Consider the following 22068-nt stretch of genomic DNA (forward strand, 5'->3'; position numbering starts at 1 on the left):
CTGTATGGCATGACAAGTTCTATTACATTTTCTTTTTTAGGTTTAGTTTAAGTGCTTTGAAAAACTCTGTTGGGATTTCGATTGAAATTTCATTGAATTTGTAGATAATGAGTATTTTTATCCATGCAACTAATCTCTCTATGAGTTTATTTAGGCATTCTTTAGTGTTGTTGAAGTGTTAAGATATTTCTGATAAAAGTTTAGACAGTTTTATGGTTTGTTTATTCCTAGGAACTTCATATTTTTTATTGCTATTATAAATAGCATATTGAATTCCCTGTTTTTTTGTTGATGCGTAAACATGCAGTTTACCTTTGCATATTTCTATCTTACTAAACTTATTAATTCCAATAATTTTTCCATAAAGCTCCTTTTGTTTTTCGTTGTAGGCAGTCATATCATGTGAATAATGACATATGTCTCTCATTTTCAGTTTTCTTTTTTCCCCTGCCTTTTGTGGTCCTGTGTTAGTAAAATGTTAGGCATAAATATTCCTGATTTTCAAAAGAATAATTCTAACAAATGACCATTTAGAATAATGTTTGCATGGGAATTCAGTAGCTATCTTTCTTCATGTTAAGGAATTTATCTCCTAATACTAGTTGGTTAAGAGTGCTGATAAAGCCAATTTGGTCTAGTCCTATTAGGGTCCCTCCTCCATTGGACTAATTATGTTAATATTTTATTTAAAATTCTTGTATTCATATTCTTGAGGTTAGTTTGGATATTTCTTTCTCTTACTCTTCTTGGCAAGTTTTGTACTTGATAATATTCACTGCAGGAAGTGAGAAATGTGATCTCTTTTTAATCTTTTGGAAGAGTTTCTGTAAGTTTAATATTGTCTTTCCCTAGAACTTGCTTATAAAATCTTTGGGCTTGATACCTTCTTTGTAGGAAGATTTTAAACTACATACTTGACTTAAATGAGGGACTGTTCTTGATGTTTACTTTTTTTGGGGTCAGTTTTAGTGAGAAGACTGGTTTTTATTGTGCATGCATGCTCAGTTGCTCAGTTGTATCTGACTCTTTACGACCATATGGACTGTAGCCTGCCAGGGTCCTCTGTCCATGGGATTTTCCAGGCAAGAATATTGGAAAGATTGCTATTTCCTCCTTCAGGGGATCTTCCTGAACCAGGGTTCCATCACAAGTCTCCTGCAACACAGGCAGATTCTTTACCGCAAAGCACTTTTCTTATGTTGTTGAATTTTTTAGTTAAAAAAAAAAAAATTTATAGTCTGCTTTTGCTTGAGTTATTATGCAAAATTCTCTATCAGTCATTTTTTTCAAATGTAAGCATTAAAGCTAAAATTTTTTCTCTTAATTACTGCTTTAACTATTTACATCCCACAAGTATTAATATGTAGTATTTTCTTAGTTCCATATGGTAAATTTGAAATTTTCCATTTTAATTTCTTCTTTTACCTGCAAATTATTTAGAAATATATTTTTACAATTCCAAATGTCTGGAAATTTTTTAAATAAAAATAATTTGTTTGATTTTTAGCTTAGTTGTATTATCATAATTTCTTCTTGAATGTATTTTCCTCCTTCCTGAAGTAAATCCTATTGAAGTTCTTTTAGTGATGTTTTCTTTTAGTGAATTCTAAATTTTGTTAACTGTACAAATTTTGCTTGTTGTCCCTCTTATAAAAAGTAGTTTTGCTGATTATTCAATTCTAGGTTGATGTTTACTTTCAATGCTTTGAAAATATTTCTTTGGTTTTTTTTTTTTAAGTTTTTTATCTGTTTAAATCAGGGTTATACCCCTAGAGATATAGCATCTCCCTCTCTGGAGGAAACATTCCTGAGTTTTAGTGTTTGCTCATTTCTGTGGTGTAAATACTCTATTACCATGTATGTCAATAATTGTAAGAGTTGAAAATAGACATGCAGTAGCATGTAATTGTGAAGTATTTCCACCATCCTGATACAATAAACATCAATAATGACCTCAAGAACACAGATAATAGTAAATGTAGTAAACTAGTGAGTGATGAATTTTGATTATCTGTTACCTCTGTTTTTAATACTTTCCTTCTTATAATTTTTTTTTTTTTTTTTTATCATTTAACACTTAGTAATAGCCTTGTTTGGGGCTTCCCAGGGGGCACAGTGGTAAAGAATCCACTTGCCAATGCTGGAGACCCAGGAGACAGGGGGTTTGGCCCCTGGGTCAGGAAGATCCCCTGAAGTAGAAAATGACAAGCCATTCCAGTATTCTTGCCTGGAAAATTCCATGGTATGAGCCTGGCAGGCTACATACAGTCCATGGAGTTGCAAGAGTCAGCCATGACTGAGCAACTGAGCACATACACACAAAAGCCTTGTTTAAAAACTGTTGACAAAATTCCTGAAAATTTAACAATAGACTCTTGTGAGCCTAGAAATATCAACAACCTCAGATATGCAGATGATACCACTTTAATGGCAGAAAGTGAACAGGAACTAAAGAACTTCTTGATGATGAGGAAAGAGGAGAGTGAAAAAGCTGGCATAAAACTCAACATTCAAAAAATGAAGATCATGGCATCCGGTCCTATCACTTCATGGCAAGCAGATGGGGAAAAAGTTGAAACAGTGTAAGATTTCATTTTCTTGGGCTCCAAAATCAATGTGAATGGTGACTTCAGCTATGAAATTAAAAGGCACTTGCTTCTTGAAAGAATAGCTATGACAGACCTAGACAGCATATTAAAAAGCAGAGACATCAATTTGCCGATAGAGGTTCATATAGTCAAAGCTGTGTTTTTTCCAGTGGTTGTGTACAGATGTGAGAGCTGGACAATAAAAAAGGCTGAGTGCTCACAAATTGATGGCTTCAAACTGTGGTGCTGGAGAAGACTCTTCAGAGTCCCTTGAACTGCAAGGAGATCAAACCAGTCAATTCTAAAGGAAATCAGTCCTGGTTATTCATTGGAAAGACTGATGCTGAAGCTTCAATACTTTTGCCACCTGATGCAAAGAGCCGACTCATTGGAAAAGACCATGATGCTGGGAAAGATTGAAGGCAGAAGAAGAAGGGGACAACAGAGGATGAGATGGTTGGATGGCATTACCAACTCAGTGGACATGAGTTTGAGCAAACTCATCTCTTATTGCTTTGGATTCCAACATTTTCCCATTCCATAACTTGTATGTCATTATTTTATATTCTGCATCTGATGATTCCAGTATCTGAGACCCTTAAGACCCTTTTAGAGACTCTCAGATCATAGTGGCTTATTTCTTTGTGTTTAGGGATATTTTAAAATCGTGAGTTCTATTTGATTTAGTTGAACTCTGGCAATCCTGAGGTCTGAATTCAGAGTACTTTTCCCCAGTGGCAGATTTGTCAAGGCTTCTCCTGGATTTCTGAGAGAGTCTGAAGTTCACGTCTCCAAATATGCTGTAGGCCCCAAGTTTCAGTTCAGTTCAGTCGCTCAGTCGTGTCCAACTCTTTGTGAGCCCAAGGGTTGCAGCACGCCAGGCCTCCCTGTCCGTCACCAACTCCTGGAGTATACTCAAACTCATGCCTATTGAGTTAGGCCCCAAGTTTGGTCTTTAGAAACTCATGAGAATGTGGACCTATGATGCCCTTTAAGTGTCCTCATCTCTCATGCCTGACTGTAGCTCACAGTTTACTTTTTAACTCTTCCCTTCTCTTTTCTCTTTCCGTCTCTATCTCTTTTATATGCTCATCACTCTTGGAATTTTCTTTCTTTATTTTTTTTTTAATAAGCTCCACAGTGAAGAGTTTTATAATTATCCAATATCTAATTGTATTCCCCAAAAGTCTACTATATCACCCAATTAAAAGGATTTTCCCCCCCAAAACCATGGTATGTCTAGCAGTTTCAGCATTGTACTTTGCATTGTTAGAGACTCAATAAATATGAATTGAAGAACTATTGAGAGAAGGTGGCAAGACAGCCTAACCCTGATTATATTTTCCCCTTGTTTAATTGTATCTCTCTTTGGGTTTTTTATTTTTACAGTAGATTTATTGAATTTTTAAATATCGGCACCGTTTTTCATCTTATGCCTCCAGCCACTCTATTGTGATTAGTATTATACATTAAACATTGAAGATTTGACTGTTCTTTGTGAGTAACAACTACTTATCAAGGCTCATTGTCAGAATTCCAGCTAGTGCTGAAAGAGACCAAATGATCTGGCCAATATGTTTTAGAGCTTGTACAAAGAAATTGTGCAACGTTAAGTATATATATCTAGAAAGAGGAGTTATATAATTATTACTTTGAGTTTCTAATTTAAAACCACAAATGTAAACAGAAGTTTGCTTGAAACTGCAAAGTCTTCTAAATATAACTTACTTTAACAGTACTTAATTATAATTTAGACTTGAAGCCGTAGCAAGTGAGGAAGTAGTGTATAAAATGGATCAATTTAAATGAGATTGAATTGTGAAACAAAGGTATTTTTTAGTACATAGAATATAGCTAAAACTAATCATTTGAGAAAGGAAGACATTTGGAAATTTACATGGAGTATTATTTTGTAAAATATTGAATATTCTTGCAAATAATACTTTACAGTTAAATTTCGTATTTACATGCACATATAGTACTTCAATATATTTTTAATTTTGAAGAAGACATATTTTAGGTTTACTGTTAAGGCTTTTAAACAGAAGGCTAGGGAAATGAAATTTTAACTATTAATTCTGTTCTCTTTAGAATGGAAAGAAATTTTTTTCAGTTTCCATTTCTCAATTGTAAATATGATTTATAGGTTTTGTTTTCTTCGTCTTTTAATGATCTTAGTATAGTGAATAAAATTCAAAATGCAATCTAAGAATCCAAGCTAAATTTGTAGCTTAGAGATTGATTGTAGTTTGCTTTGGAAAAAAAAAAAGAAAAGGTAACATTGAAACCACATCAACAGAAAGTTAAAAAAATTCTTAAAGAGATGGGAATACCAGACCATCTTACCTGCCTCCTAAGAAACCTGTATGCAGGTCAAGAAGCAACAGTTAGAATTGGACATGGAACAATGGGACATGGACTGGTTCCAAATTGGGGAAAAAGCACATCAAGGCTATATATTGTCACTGTGCTTATTTAACTTAAATGCAGAGTACATCATGCAAAGTGCCAGGCTGGATGCAGTTCAAGCTGAAATCAAGATTGCTGGGAGAAATGTCAATAACATCAGATATGCAGATGACACCACCCTTATGGCAGAAAGCAAAGAGGAACTAAAGAACCTCTTGATGAAAGTGAAAGAGGAGAGTGAAAAAATTGGCTTAAAACTCAGCATTCAGAAAATGAGGATCATGGCATCTGGTCCCATCATTTCATGGCAAATAGGTGGGGAAACAGTAGAAACAGTGACCAACTTTATTTTCTTGGGCTCCAAAATCACTGCATATGGTGACTGCAGCCATGAAATTAAAAGACACTTGCTCCTCAGAAGAATAGCTATGACAAACCTAGACAGCATATTAAAAAGCAGAAACATTAGTTTGCTGACAAAGGTCCATCTAGTCAAAGTTATGGTTTTTCCAGTAGTCATGTATGGATGTGAGAGCTGAACCATAAAGAAGGCTGAGTGCTGAAGAATCTATGCTTTCAAACTGTGCTGCCGGACAAGACTTTGATCTCAAGGAGATCAAACCAGTCAATTCTAAAGGAAATCAACCCTGAACATTCATTGGAAGCACTGATGCTGAAGCTCTAATAATTTGGCCACCTGATGCAAAGAGCCGACTCACTGGAAAAGAACCTGATGCTGGGAAAGATTGAAGGCAGGAGAAGACGGGGATAACAGAGGATGAGGTGGTTGGATGGCATTACCGATTCAATGGACAATGAGTTTGAGCAAACTCCGGGAGATGGTGAAGGACAGGGAACCTGGCGTGCTGCAGCCATGGGGTCTTTAAGAGTTGGGTGGACCCAACTGAGCACATAGCACATACAACCACATAGCAGTGATGTAGTTGAACAGCTTCTCGTTTTATTTTTCAAACACAAAGTTTATTTGACAAAATCTCTGAAGTGTAAATGGGTGCATAAAGAGGAGAGAATGCAAAAGTACATTTGGGAGGTTGAAGACATGTATTTTCTGCCAAAATAGTGCACTTACATAGTTTAAAAGAATTAGCAAAGGGTGATATTAAGAAAATCCGGAAGTCCTATATAGTATTCTTCCCCAGTCTTTCCATTTCCTAGAAGGAAGAGCTTTAAATTTCTTCCTTACTCTTTTCTTTCTTTTTTTTTTTAAGTTCTAGGTTTACTGCATAAGTTTTTTTAAGTTTCCAAACTATGTGCTTATGCTTCTATTTTTGTGTGAGAACCCAACCTGTTTGCTCTCTTTTCCTCCCAGTATGATACCATTTTTAATTCTTACCTTGTATATAGCTTTCTGCATGTTTATTTCTTGTTCCACTAATCATGGATTTTGTTTCTTGATTGTAAACTTTGTAGCCTCAGGGTATACTAGAGTTTCTTTCCCTTCTCTGTTTATATATCTACCTTTCATGTTTATCATCCAAACACTTACTTTTGCATTGTCACAGGAGATAACAGTGTCTTACATAATAGAAATTTTACTTTTTCTGTGCTTGTCTGTAGCAGCAGTAGTAATAATAATTCAGTTCAATTCAGTTCAGTCTCTTAGTCATGTCTGACTCTTTGAGACCCCATGGGCTGCAGCATGCCAGGCTTCCCTGTCCATCACCACCTCCAGGAGCTTGTTCAGACTCATGTCCATCGAGTTGGTGATGCCATCCAACCATCTCATCCTCTGTCGTCCCCTTTTCTCCTCCTGCTTTCAGTCATTTCCAGCATCAGGGTCTTTTCAAATGACTCAGTTCTTTGCATCAGTTGGCCCAGGTATTGGAGTTTCAGCTTTAGCATCAGTCCTTCCAATGAATATTCAGGACTGATTTCCTTTGACTGGTTTGATCTCCTTGCAGTCCAAGGGACTCTCAAGAGTCTTCTCCAACACCACAGTTCAGAAGCATCCATTCTTTGGCGCTTACTTTTCTTTATAGTCTGACTCTCACATCTGTACATGACTACTGGAAAAACCATAGCTTTGACTAGATGGACCTTTGTTGGCAAAGTAATGTCTTTGCTTTTTAATATGCTATCTAGGTTGGTCATAGATTTTTTTCCAAGTAGCAAGTGTCTTTTAATTTCATGGCTGCTAGTGGTGGTAATTGAAAGTACTTAGTCCCGGCTATGTGCCAAGCACTTTGCATGTATTAAATATATATATATTTATATTGTTTTATAATACATACATGTATACACACACAGATATTTTACATATATTAAACCTACTTAATCATCTAGTTGACCTTGATGGTATAGGTGATATTATAGTCTCCAGTTTACTGACAAGGAAATTTAAGTCACTTAGGAAGTGGTAGAGCTGAGCATGTTAAAATGTAGAAATTGAAAATCAGTAAATGTTTACAGCTGTGACTGTAAAAGTTGCCACTGTCAAGATATATACTATTATCATGTTTCCTTTCTTATATAACATTTATTTTGTGATTTTAAAAATTATTATTTTTCTTTATTGCCCCCTGTTTTTGTGCTAAAATTCCCCAGTTTTCTCTCTTTCCAAATATGGAGGCCTTTATAAAATCTCTGCAGTTTTCTTATTCAGTGATCTCTTCAACTCACCCTTTTTGGAGGTAAGCATTTATTTCATTTGAGTACTATAAATTTTTGTTATTTCAAATTATATAATGTGGCAGATTTTTACATTGATTTCGAAAACTGAATTATGAGAGAAATGTTTCCTATAATTTTGCGATACTCTTTAAAATGATTAAAGATAACATGTTCTGAAAGAATATTATAGGAAATGTTGATGTTCTAATACCAAACACGCCCTCTGAACACAACTTTTATTTTTAACTTTTTACTTTGTATTGGAGTATCACTGATTAACAATGTTGTGATAGTTTCAGGTAAACAGCAAAGGGACTCAACCATACATATATGTGTATCTATTCTCCCCCAAACTCCCCTGCCATCCAAGCTGCCACATAACATTGAGCTGAGTTCCCTGTGCTATACAGTAGGTGCTTGTTATCCATTTTAAATATAGCAGTGTGTACAATGTGCATCGCAAATGCAGTAACTATCCCTTTCCCCTATCCATCCTCCTTGGTGACCATATATTCATTCTCTAAGACAGAACACAACTATTTTAATGTCCGTCAAACTTGAAATATTTATTTAGTAACAAAAGACTTGAAGTTTAAGTCACTTGAAACATACAGGAAGAGCCTCTGGTTTCAAAATGTGTTATTTGCTATTAATACCTACCCCAAAGTGATATACTGTACCCCCTCTGCTGGAACTAAAATGCCTAGACTGCAGGCATGTTCTTTTAAAGCCATTGATTCCCTCCTTGTTTCTTCCCATCCTTCTTTCATTTACAGCTCAGGTTATGTTGACAAGATGAAGAGTTGGTTTGGATACCAGCTGTCCTTCTGGGAGTCAATAGAAGCATAGTGATTGATAGTACGGGCATTGAAGGCAGACTGCTGGAGCTTAAATCTCAATTCTAGCGCTAAATTATGGATGTGTCTTTGGACATTTTAGGTTCTGTGCATCAGTCTCTTCACTTGGAAAATGGGCAAATAGAAGTTGGTTCATAAGATAATGGTAAAACTCCTACATTGGTGTGTGGACTGTAAGTGTGTCTGAGCCGTTACTGTTGCTCTCACCACCATCACTGTCAGTACAGTGGTTCCTTAAGTAGCCTTCCTTTTTCACCCTCTGCCTGTTCCAGCCTCTCTTCCACATTGCTCCTGAATGATCCTCCTTAGGTGGATAGTTATTAATATTGACTCTTTCTTTGAAAGTCCTCAAATGGGTCTTCTTTGCTTCCTAGATGTAATTGCTCTTTGTACCTGTTATTAAAGCCAGTCTTTCTTTATAAAGAATTGGCAGGACTCCTAGCCAGGTATGGCTGATTATGTCTGTTATTCTTATTTAGATTCTCTCTTGGAATGATCAACATCATCTTTTGATGCTCTTTCATGTTCCTTGTTGGTTCATGCTTAAAAGATAGAACAGTTGCTGCATCTTCTGTCATTTTGTGCAAAATCCACACTTACCTGTATCTCTATAGGAGAAGGAAATGGCAACCCACTCAAGTATTCTTGCCTAGAGAATCCTGTGGACAGAGGAGCCTGGTGGGCTGCCATCTATGAGGTCACACAGAGTTGGACACGATTGAAGTGACTTAGCATGCATGCATGCATTGGAGAAGGAAATGGCACTCCACTCCAGTGTTCCTGCCTGGAGAATCCCAGGGACGGGGGAGCCTGGTGGGCTGCCGTCTGTGGGGTCACAGAGAGTCAGACACGATTGAAGTGACTTAGCGGCAGTAGCAGCTATAGGTGTAGTTTTATATCTTTATTTGTTTTCTTTTATTTAGATCCAGGCAAATTGAGGAATTGAGGATGAGTCTTCATTTCCTCAAACTGTCTGTTGCCCCTCCCTGGACAGATCTTGAAATGGTTTTCTTTTCTTTCTCTTTCTCTCTGTGCTGTGGGGGTGTACTGTAGAGTTCTCTCAAATTCCTGGTGGAGTATCACCTTCAAGAACAGTACAACGTTATTAAAAAATCAAAACAAGTAAAACATTCCAAAGCATTGTGTCCTTTAATGGCACACTTTTCTTTTTCCTTCTTGTAGTCTAAATATTTCATGTTCTTTTTATGCACAGGCCATTTAGATTGTTATTGAATGAAAGACCCTTGTTGCTATTCTCAAATGCCATTTCTTTTCCATTTGTATAATGTTCTTTCAGTTCCCTATTGATTGAGTGATACATGTTAAATTTGGGGCCTTGTTGCCTCTCTTCAGCCTTGATGTTTAACTAAGTTTTGATTCATTTTTTAAAACTAGTCCTATCATTTGTTGTTGAAATGTTTTCTGCTTCACCATCTCATTGTGTTATTATATTTATTTTTAATAAAACATTTATAGTACAAAACTCAAACGGTGCTAAAAGCCTATAAAAATCATCAGCTGTCCACTTTGCTCCATCCTTTCCCTGGATTCTTTCTCTTTCAACCATTTTGAACTGTTTGATTCTATCTTCTGATATTTGCCTACCTATTTTGAGATACTAGTATCTATAAGTTGCTATCCTTTCACTGATTTTATTCCTTTCATGGAAGATCATGGTTTTTACATGTAAGAAATTTTAAATTCAAGAAACTTGACCTCTCTTTGTTGTTTTTTAGTTCTTAAGTCATGTCTGACTATTTGTGACCCCGTGGACTGTAGCCCGCCAGGCTCCTCTGTCCAGGGGATAACCTCTTTTAGTAGATGTTAAAAAGTAGAGTATAGCTATCCTTTAAATCAGAATTAACTTGTTAAATTTCTCTTTAGAATTTGATTCCTACGTATACATTGAACACTGTTATTTTATTTTATTTTTAAACTTTACATAATTGTATTAGTTTTGCCAAATATCAAAATGAATCCGCCACAGGTATACATGTGTTCCCCATCCTGAACCCTCCTCCCTCCTCCCTCCCCGTACCATCCCTCTGGGTCGTCCCAGTGCACCAGCCCCAAACATCCAGTATCGTGCATCGAACCTGGACTGGCATCTCATTTCATACATGATATTTTACATGTTTCACTGTTATTTTAGAGCAGAAATGTTGGTGAAATTTGTTTCATTTACTTTATTGTATTTGGTATTATATCTGTGGACCTTTTTCTGAAAGTTTCTTTGAGTAGTAAGTATATTTTTAGGACTAGTTTGTCTCCTCTTCTGCTTTTAAAATAAAAAATGCAATAAAAACAATACATTTCCTGTAGGGCAAATGTTTTCCTGTGCCCCTATATTTTTTATATGAAATGATCTTTTCATTATTTTCTTTTGACTGATTTTCTTTTGTTTTTAGTTTTTTAGCTTTCTAATTTATTAGAGTATGATCTACCAATACAATCTATTCAGATATTTTTAAAAATTCATTTTATGATACCTTTATGATTAATTTTTATCAGTGTTTCATAGGCATATATAAAACTATAAGCTTTGTTTAAGAGATAGGAAGTTTTCTGTAGAGTTATTAAATCAAGTTTGTGGATTGTATTAATCAATTTCACTATTTCTATATTCATTTCACTTTATTTTGTCTATCTGTATATTTCTGACAAAAATGTACTGATTTCTTATTTCATTGAAATGTTTTTTTTGCATATTCAATACCCCTTTCTTTATATAATTTAACTTTTAAATTGTTTATGCTGTTTAGTCAGCGTAACCCTGAATTGCATATTGTGTGATATTAATATAACACTCATGCTTTCTTTGGGGGGCACTTTAGCTGATATTTCTTGGCTCTTCCCTTTATTTTAAGCTTTTCCTGGTCATTCAATTTTAAATGTTTCTTATAAACAGCCTGTATATGACCTTTGTCTTTTTAACTCATCTAACAGTCTGTCTTTTAGTGGGAGAATTCAGCTTTCTTTTGAATTCTAATGTGTGATTTTTTTTTTTAATTTTGACCTTGTTACTTATTTATGTTTGTGACTTTTTTCATTTTTCTTAATTTAGCATTTATTTTCAAGTTTATACTTATTTCCCAGTTTTCCCTTATTTATGTGTCAGTTATTCTGTATTTTTCCATTTCATTATTGGCCACCTTCCCTTTCGATTGTTCATAAATCTAATTTTTCCCTTTGTTTTAACATGAAAAATGATACCAACATTTTCCCTCACCTTCACACACTAATTCTCTCCTTTAATGTTCCTAAATTTCTTTGGAGATAATTTAATTTTTAGGTCCAGATTTATATTAGATGTTTCTGTGTTAAAAATTCGTATTGAACAGTTATTCTGTATTATGTATATTTTATTATTCATTTAGTTAATTCTGTATAGAAGGTAAAATAATTACATTCTTTGTTACATAAATGGTTTTATTTCTGATTCAGTTATTGATCCATTAGAATCCTTTCTGAAGTTCTTTCATTAATCGGGGCAGGAGGTGATATGATCTTTGAATCTTTAATTTTGGAAAACATTTCTCTCCCACTGAAGGATGTTTAGTTTGTACTGCTTTTTTCCTAGCAATCTAGATGTTACTGTTCTTTCTTGTCAATTCCAGCATTACAAATGAAAGGTTCAATGTTAATTTGATTATTTTTTAGTGTTAAGTAATTATTCTTTCTGGTAACTTGTAAGATTTCCTTTTTATCCTTAAAGTTTAGGAATTTTAGTGTGATACTCTTGAAGGTGTTCCTTTTTCTTCTTTAGTCCTGCCTGGATCTTGGAATGCCCTGTAAGGTTGCAGTTCAATCTTTTCTTTCGTTTACAGAAATTTTCTTTCATATTACTTTAGCTGTTGCCTCTCTTCTATTATCTTTTTCTCTTCCCCCTTTTAGAGACTCTTTGGGAATTCTTCCTGTGGTTGGTATGTTAGTTAGGTTGCTTTAATCTGTTCTTCACGGCCTTGTTCTTTTTCCTTTATGATTTTCACCTCTTCATATTTTCAGTTCATAATTTGAGATTTCTTCCAGTTGATCCTTTAGTCGCTCTTAGTCACCATTTACAGTCCATCTTCTCTTTTAATTTATCTACTGAATTATTCAGCTTGAAGATTTTACCTTTAAATTTTTCACTTAATTTATTTTCTTAAAATCTGTAGGAATTACTTTTTGTTCTCTGCTCGACTCTTCTTAAGTAGTCACACTATTTTTGACCTCTGTTTTGTCCCTATCCTTTGGGAAATCTGTTAGGTCTGTTCTCTCCTTCTCTCTCCTGTCATTGGGTATGTGGTTCACATGTGCACTGGGGTTCAGGTCGAGCTGTTAGTGGACCTTAGGTTGTTTTAATCCTATAAAGAATCTCAGCCTGCACTGTAGCAGCAGGCATGTTGTATATTTCATGTATACTTGGAGGATCTGTGCCTTCCTTCTAATCTTCTTGCATTCCCAGCCTCAGGGGGACAAGGGACTCCTTCTCCTCTTGAGTGCCTCCTGAGCACACACTTGTGCACTTATGTACATGTAGAACTCTTCTGGGTCTTGCTTGGAGCCCAGAGCAGAGCAAGTCCTACACCAGTCCTCTTTCAAGATGCTTACAATCCATGGCCACATTCTTCAGGCCCTGCTCACTACCTGCTGGCCTCTATATCACCAGCTGGCTCAAGAGAGGCAAATGGGTTGGATTTGGGATTGAAGTGGAGAAGGTAAGTCAAATCCAGGGTTCTTTTTCTCCCCAGAGTCTTGAATTTTTATGCTTTATTCATAGCCTCAGTTGGTATTTCATCCCTCTGTGCCTTTATCATGTGTTTAATGGCATTACAGAAGAAATTTCTATTTGGAAAGCCTATCTTTGACTGTCATGGTTTTCTCCAACCTATATGCATAACCTCTTGGACTTTACTAGAAAGTGGACTGTACTATACTTGGACTAGTCTAGGAAATGCGCTTTGGACAAATAAACTCCTTTTGGAGAGTTTCTTGGTTTTAGATACACTTCTGAGAGAGTTTATTTGTTCCTATGCAAATTTTATTAAACAAGATATGAGTGATCTGAATATCTTTACGCAACACAGAAGCCAGTTACACTAGGATAGAGACCAAGAATAAGAGGATAGATAGATGAAGAAATAGGAGCTGGAGGAAGAATCAGTTTTGGGTTATCAGTGGTGCTAGAAAAAGGATGTAATAACATGGACATTGAAAGTCATGTATAATCAGAAAACCTTTTTCTGGCCAATAGTCATAATCTGTTCTTTTCATAAGCCATCTACTGGACTTGCCAACAAGTAGTATTAGAAGCAGAGAAGGCAATGGCACCCCACTCCAGTACTCTTGCCTGGAAAAATCCCATGGGCGGAGGAGCCTGGTAGGCTACAGTCCATGGGGTCGCTAAGAGTTGTACACGACTGAGCGACTTCACTTTTACTTTTTACTTTCATGCACTGGAGAAGGAAATGGCAACCAACTGCAGTGTTCTTGCCTGGAGAATCCCAGGGACAGGGGAGCTTGGTGGGCTGCCATCTCTGGGATCTCACAGAGTCGGACATGACTGAAGCGACTTAGCAGCAGCAGCAGCAGCAGTATTAGAAGAGATTATGAATTAAAGGGACCCATTCTGTTCCAGAAAATTAAAACAAGGAAGCATTCAGTTGAATCTCAGTGGATGAAAGAAAATACTGTACCCTATATTCATATGTTGTAAAGTTAGTACAAACATATGTATATTTATGTTTAAACATTGGCCTTAAATATTTGAGATTTGAATTATGCACACATGTTCTCCCTAATACTGATATTCAGTTTGTGCTAATCAGCCTCAGGCAAAGAGAATTTAAATTATACAACATGTGTAAACTTCACATTGAATGGTAATTAGTCTGTGCAGCTTAGTGGCACTTAATATTGAGGTTAATAGTTCAGTAAATATTTTAAAAGTCAGTGACTTGATCCCCAATTTATATGGGATTGATAAACTGAGAATTAGTGAAAGCTTCTATTCTGTGTCAGTAAGAATTTACGTCCTGATGGTGTATCTAAGTCTCTGTTTACATTTATTATATGTATGAATATGAAGGCAGGTGACTACATGTGAACTTTGCCATTTATCACAGGCCCAGGCCAAAGAAAATGTAACCTTCTGGAATAGAAACTGTTCTCTCACCTTTTTGTTATTTTCTAATTTTTTGTCTGGGTGTTATTATGAAAATATGTTTCCCTTCTTTTTTCTTCTTTTTTTTTTTTATGTTTCCCTTCTTAACTTTGAGTTGCTTTAGCTTAAAGATAGCTTTTGGATAAAGTGGAAGGAGCAAGAATAATTGGTTACTTGCTTGTATTAAGATTTGTTGAGTGGGTGAAAAGGTGACAGTAGGCATTTAATACCTAGACCAACATGGGGAGTAAAGTTATAAAACTTCTTGAGTTTTGTACTTAACATCATATGTATGTAATTAAGACGAGAACTTGAACTTTCTATGACACAAGAACCTGTGTCGTTACCACTATGTACTTTGCCTTAAGAATTCAGTTTGTCCTACAAAAGGATTTTGAAAATAAATCATGGAAGGACCCCTATAGAAGTCCTTTTTTTTCTTGGTGCAGAAATGTTATTATTTTTAAATTCTTAACTCTAGAAAATATGTTAGTAGGTTAAAATTTGTGTATTTATAAAACTGTACGTAATACTCCATGAAGACTGAATATTAAACAGCAGTGCTTGGGTGTTCTAGAGCCATAATTAGAATACTGTTTGCAAATTGCCAAAATTCTGTGGGTTAACAGACCAATTAAAAAAAAAAAAAACCTCAAGGATATTAGATTTCAAAACATTCTTCCTTAATTTAGTTTGTCCATTATACTTTATATTTATTATTCATAGTATTGCTTAACATGCCAGGAAATGTCTTATAATAGGATTTATAAAATAACATCCTTTCAGTAATATGAATATGTACTGTCTTTAGCGTTCTGCTTTTAAATCTCAGATTAAAATATTTTATAAGGAATTATCTAGTTTAATGGATAAAAACATGTCTTTGCTTAGTAACTTCATTAATTTTATAATTTTTACATCAAATGCTCACTTGAGAATAATAAATGGAATAATTGGTATATGTCATTTTGTTGTTGAGCAAATAAGACACAACTTTTTATAATAAGAAAAATGTATATTCCACTATCATAAAACAATAACTTTTCATTTGGGATATGGCTTTATGAAGTTGATCTATATATATTTGTGTGGTTTTTTATTTTTGTGGGTTTTTTTTCCTTGTATAGACCCAATTGGTAGATTGTTCATTTTCATGAAAAGCATAGTCTTTGACTATGGGTCTTTCCTGGGTCCTGCTAGATATTTAAGGAATATAAGATTGGTTTACATATCATTAGACTTCAGTGGGTAAGTTACAGGTGAAAGATGTTAACAGGTTTTAGTTGAAAACCTGGGCATTTAATTGCCTGTGGTTCTGTTAGGAAGTGGAAGTAAGCAGGAAAGAGCTTGTCTTTTAGTACTGGTCTGGGTTTTTGCATGTCCAGATGCAAAAATCTACTTTATCTTCTTCTGTTTCTTCTTACTATTCATGATAGAGGCTCAGAAACTGGTAAGTATGAACTCAGATTGTGTTCCTAGATAGAAAGCTTATTTATAGGTTTTATATTCTGAGTTATTTATATGAGTAAAAATATTGGTAACACAGTTAAAATGAAATAGAGATTAATTCTTTCCTTATGATTATACAATAGTAATTGCTGTAAGATTTTCAGTCCATTTGATGACCATTAGGTGAAATCTTTGTCCTTTTATTTATTTATTTATTTATTTATTATTTTGCTTGGAAGTATAGTTGACTTACAGTGTTTCAGGTGTACAGCAAGGTTGATACAGTTATACATATACACATGTATTATTTTTCAGATTATTTTTCATTATAGCTTATTATGAGATATTGACTATAGTTCACTGTGTTATACAGTAAACCTTGTTGCTTGTTGCATATCTATTTTTTTAATTAGAAATCTAGCATTGTATTCATGCTAAGTCAAACAAATGGAATCAAAATGTCATAAATTTTTAGTGAGGCAAAAAAGTTCATAGGTTTCTAAAATATATATATTATGCATATTATTTATATATAGGTATAGAAAAGCTTTTCTACTATGCTGATAAAGGCTTGAGAAAGAATATTGAAAGAGAAAAAAAGGAAGAGATGGAGAAATTGGAAAACATAAACTAAATTAAATGGGAGCACTGAATATGAACTAGAAAAAGGGAGACAAACTAGATAAAAGTAAAAGATCATCATATAGTCCAGTTGTTTTTAAACATGGCTGCTCATTAGAAGCATCTGGAGCTTTGGAGAAAAAAGGCAATACACGGGCATTTGTATTTTTCAAATTTTCCAAGATAATTCTGATATGCATCTGGATTTTAAAAAGTGATTACAGGTTTTTCCAGTAAATGGTAGTTTTGGTGAGATAGAATTCTATTATTTTTCCGTTGACCAATCATGATGCAGTGGTATTAAATGAGTAATAGTTACATAATCACAATGGTAAAAGATGTTTATCAGTTTTCACAATCAATAGCCAGACCAAAAAAAAAGATAATTACATTTGTAAACCATGATGGGAATATGATTAGCCTAACAATATAAAATAGTTTACATATGATTTGGGGGGTCAAGCAGAGTGATGTGGTAAGTAGAAGTGCAGAAATATACATGTTTTCCAGAGCCAAATCTGTGTCTTTTGATTGGTGCAGTTAATCCATTTATATTTAAGGTAATTATTGATATGTATGATCCTATTACCATCTTCTTAATTGTTCTGGGTTTATTTCCTGTTGGTCTTTTCCTTGTCTTGTGTTTCCTGCTTAGAGAAGTTCCTTTAGCATTCATTGTAAAACGTTTAGTGGTGCTGAATTCTCTTAACTTTTGCTTGGCTGGAAATCTTTCGATTTCTCCATCAAATAAGAAGGAGAGTCTTGCTGGGTAGAGTATTCTTGGTTGTAGTTTCTTCCCTTTCATTGCTTTAAATATATCATGTCATTCCCTTCTGGTTTGTAGAGTTTCTACAAATCAGAAATCAGCTGATAACCTGATGAAAATTCCCTTGTATGTCATTTGTCATTTTTCCCTTGTTGCTTTTAATAATTTATCTTTGTCTTTAATTTTTGTCAGTTTGGTTACTGTGTGTCTTGGTGTGTTCCTCCTTGGGTTTATCCTGCCTGGGACTTTGTGCTTACTGGACTTGGTTAACTGTTTCCTTTCCCATGTTAGGGAAGTTTTCAGATATTATCTCTTCAAATATTTTCTCAGGTCCTTACTCTTTCTCCTCCTTCTGGAACCCCTATAATGTGAATGTTGGTGCATTTAATGTTGTCTCAGAGGTCTCTTGAGAGTCCCTTGGACTGCAAGGAGATCCAACCAGTCCATTCTGAAGGAGATCAGCCCTGGGATTTCTTTGGAAGGAATGATGCTAAAGCTGAAACTCCAGTACTTTGGCCACCTGATGCGAAGAGTTGACTCATTGGAAAAGACTCTGATGCTGGGAGGGATTGGGGGCAAGAGGAGAAGGGGATGACAGAGGATGAGATGGCTGGATGGCATCACTGACTCGATGGACATGAGTCTGAGTGAACTCCGGGAGTTGGTGATGGACAGGGAGGCCTGGCATGCTGCGATTCATGGTGTCACAAAGAGTCAGACACGACTGAGCGACTGATCTGATCTGATCTGATCAGAGGTCTCTTAGGCTATTTTAATTTTTTTGTTTGTTTTTTTCTTTGTCTATATTTTGTCCTGTAGCAGTGATTTCCCCATTCTGTCCTCCAGGTCATTTATCTGTTCTTCTGCCTCAGTTATTCTACTGTGGATTCCTTCTAGTGTATTATTCATCTCTTTTTGTTCTTTAGTTCTTGTAGGTCTTTGGTAAACATTTCTTGCATCTTTTCCATTGTTTTCCCACGATCCTAAATCATCTTCACTATCATTATTCTGAATTATTTTTCTGGAAGGTTGCCTATCTCCAGTTCATTTAGTTGTTTTTCTGGAGTTTGATCTTGTCCCTTCATCTGGGACATAACTTTCTGCTTTTTCATTCTGATTAACTTTCTGTAATGTGGTTTTTGTTCTAGCTGCTGTGGGATTGTGGTTCTTCTTGTTTCTTCTGTCTGCCCTCTGATGGAGGAGGCTAAGAGGCTTGTGTAGACATCTGGATGAGAGGGATTAATGGTGGGAAAAACTGCTCTAGTGGGCAGGATCTTTCTCAGTAAAGCTTTAATCCAGTTATCTGCTGATGGATGGGATTGCGCTGTTCAGTCTGAGGCAACCCAGCCCTGGGGTCTGTGGGCTGTATGGTAGGGTTAACTGTGAACTCCAAGAGGGTTTACACCAAGGGGGACCTTCCAGGACTGCTGCTGCCAGGGCCCCTGTCTTTGTGTTGAACCCTGGCCAATCACACCTCTACCAGAGACCCTCTAACACTAGCGGGTAGTTTTGATTCAGTCTCCTGTGGGGGCTCTACTCCTTTCCTTTGGGTCCTGGTGTGCATAAGATTTTATTTGTGCCCTCCAAGACTGGAATCTCTGTTTCCTCCAGTCTTGTGGAAGTCCTATAATCAAATCCCTCTGACCTGCAAGGGCAGATTCCCTAGGGATTCCTAGTCTCTGTGAGGATCCCTAGTCTGGGAAGCCTGATGTGAGGTTCAGAACCTTTTCAACAGTGGGAGAACTGCCTTGGTATTATTGTTCTCCAGTTTGTGGGTCACCCACCCAGCAGGTTTGGGATTTGATTTTATCATCATTGTGCCCCTCCTACCATCTCACTGTAGCTTCTTCTTTGTCTTTGGATGTGGGATATCTTTTCTTGGTGAGTTCCAGCATTCTCCTGTCGATGGTTATTCAACAGCTAGATGTGATTTTGGTGCTCTCACAGGAGGTGATGAGTACACGTCTTTCTACTTGTCCATCTTGAACAAGAAGCCCGAAATCTTTGTTCTTTTAGGTTTTTCTTTCCTTTCCTTTTATTTTTCTTCCTTTTTTTTTTTTTGTTGCTTTTTTTGTTGTTGCTAGTGGGTGGGAGACATATTCCTCAACTGAAGAAGTTTGGTTAGAAAAAATTGCTATTTATCTAAAATTGAGAATTATTTTATTTCTTTTTGAGGTCTTGTGATTCTTCATGTTAAAAAGTTATTAAAATTTAATATTATCTACCTCAGTATGTGACCCTTGGCTGTTTTTTCCTACCTCCTTTTCAATCTTTGCTGTAGTTGCATGCCACTCCCTAAATATAATCTGTTTTAGTTGTTTTAGTTCATTATAATCCATGGTCTCCATGTACCTTTTTATTCTTATATTTCTAGAAATTACCTGCTTATCCTTAAGGACATAACTGAGGTGTTGATTCTCCAAGAATCTCTGAATTCTTCTTCTCTCCATCCCCCCACAGAATTAATTTCCTCTCTCCTTTTTGTCATCGTAGCCCTTTGTAGGTAGCTCCCAAACAGCTAGCTATTCATCATAGATGTGTCATAGTTATTAAGAGTGGGGGCCATGTGTTACCCAGCTTTGTCTCTTTCAGGACAAGCATCGAGCGAACATTTGTTGAACTGAAATGTTCAGAACGCCATGCTTGTCATGACTGAGAAAACAACTTGCCTCATTAAACTCCTCGATCACGGCTGCCCGCACTCACTGTTGCTTGCAGACCCTACTCCCACCTGTTCTATGGTGGTTGTCGGGTTCTATTAAAACGCACTTGGGAGCACTCAACAGAGGGTCATTTTGAGGAGCTGGAGTGTAAGGGGACTGGCGTTTAGCCTTCATTGACGTTTCATTTTGAGAGTTTGCTTTTCTTCCCACCTTTCTGCAGGATCCTAACAGGAGTATCCATACCAGCAGCAGCAGCAGCAGCAGCAGTTGTAGCAGCAGCAGCAGCAGCAGCAGTAGCAGCAGCAGCAGCAGCAGTAGCAGCAGCAGCAGCAGCAGCAGCAGTAGCAGCAGCAGCAGCAGCAGCAGCAGCACCAGTTTTTCCAAGCCTCACAAATTAATGAAGGAGCACAAGGAAAAACCTTCTAAAGACTCCAGAGAACATAAAAGTGCCTTCAAAGAACCTTCCAGGGATCACAACAAATCTTCCAAAGAATCCTCTAAGAAACCCAAAGAAAATAAGCCACTGAAAGAAGAAAAAATCGTTCCTAAGATGGCCTTCAAGGAACCGAAACCCATGTCAAAAGAGCCAAAACCCGACAGTAACTTACTCACGATCACCAGTGGACAGCAAGATAAGAAGGCTCCTAGTAAAAGACCCCCCATTTCAGATTCTGAAGAACTCTCAGCCAAAAAAAGGAAAAAGAGTAGCTCAGAGGCTTTATTTAAAAGTTTTTCTAGCGCACCACCACTGATACTCACTTGTTCTGCTGATAAAAAACAGATAAAAGATAAATCTCATGTCAAGATGGGAAAGGTCAAAATTGAAAGTGAGACATCAGAGAAGAAGAAATCAACTTTACCACCATTTGATGATATTGTGGATCCCAATGATTCCGACGTGGAAGAGAATATGTCCTCTAAGTCTGATGTGAGTAGTCTGCTTGTTTTTTCTCCTTTCCCTTGTTAATTTTTCGATAGCTTCAGGATAAAGATGGAGGAAGAAAACTGACGGTTGCACCATAAAATGGTAGCAAGAAAGGAGACATGGCCTAGAAATGAATTTGCTTGACCAACAGAAAGAAGGAAATGAAATCATTAAGGAATGTGCAGATGTGTAGGCTATGATTTAAGTTGTTTAAGGAAAGATATATTCCATAGTATAATAATGGGTCATTTGAATGGCAGCTGAATAATCTAGATGCTCATCAGAACTTAGTTGCTGTGCCTTTTCAGTGACTGTGGATTTAGGAAAGTGAAAAGAATGTGATGAAACTAGAATACATCAGAAAGCAAATTTTAAAAATAAACAAAATATTAGGGTACAGTTATAGTGTTGATCTTTTTGTTCAGTAGAATTATGTAGTTTGTTTATATAGACTAAAAATTGGTGATGGTATTTTTTTAGTACTTTTATTGAGGCAAAATTTTTATAACAATATACTATATATTTTAAATGTGTAATTTGATACATTTTGATGTATATGTGTGTCATGAAACCAGATAATGGTATTTTGAAAATGAAATATTTAATTTTTCCTCCCGTAATATAACTGCCCATTTGGAAAGGGGAAGAGTGTATAATCTTCATTACAAGGTTTGCTGACTGGTAGCATTATCTTTTGTGTGTTCCTTAAAGAACATCTGGCCATCTAATAATCCCCCAAAATATTGTTTGATGTTAAGACTTAAACTTACAATTATAGATTTCTTAGAGTTGAAAAGGAATTTCAGGTTACCTATTTTAACCTCCTTCCAATGTAGGAGATCCTACATTTCTAGTGACAGTACTATTAGTTATTCCTTTCTATTTCTGGAGAATGAACATTATTTACTAGGAAGTTATCTCTTCCTCACTTCCCATTTTTCTCTAACTTTGGTCCTCTGCTGTTACTTATCAGTCATGATTGGTCCCATTAATCTCTTTGAGATATCAGTATTT

At 35.9% G+C, this 22068-nt stretch overlaps 1 protein-coding gene across 2 annotated transcripts in view; it reads left to right on the forward strand.

The window, feature by feature from the left end:
• MLLT3 (MLLT3, super elongation complex subunit) overlaps window positions 1-22068 on the forward strand; it is a 288215-nt gene that overhangs the window by 194531 nt on the left and 71616 nt on the right. For both annotated transcript variants that reach the window (XM_027549149.1, XM_027549150.1), the window contains exon 5: window positions 20350-21057. In XM_027549149.1, the coding sequence (XP_027404950.1) occupies window positions 20350-21057 (708 nt within the window). The remainder of the gene's footprint in view (window positions 1-20349; window positions 21058-22068) is intronic.

The sequence above is a fragment of the Bos indicus x Bos taurus genome, chromosome 8 (assembly GCF_003369695.1).
Source record: "Bos indicus x Bos taurus breed Angus x Brahman F1 hybrid chromosome 8, Bos_hybrid_MaternalHap_v2.0, whole genome shotgun sequence".
NCBI lineage: Eukaryota > Metazoa > Chordata > Mammalia > Artiodactyla > Bovidae > Bos > Bos indicus x Bos taurus.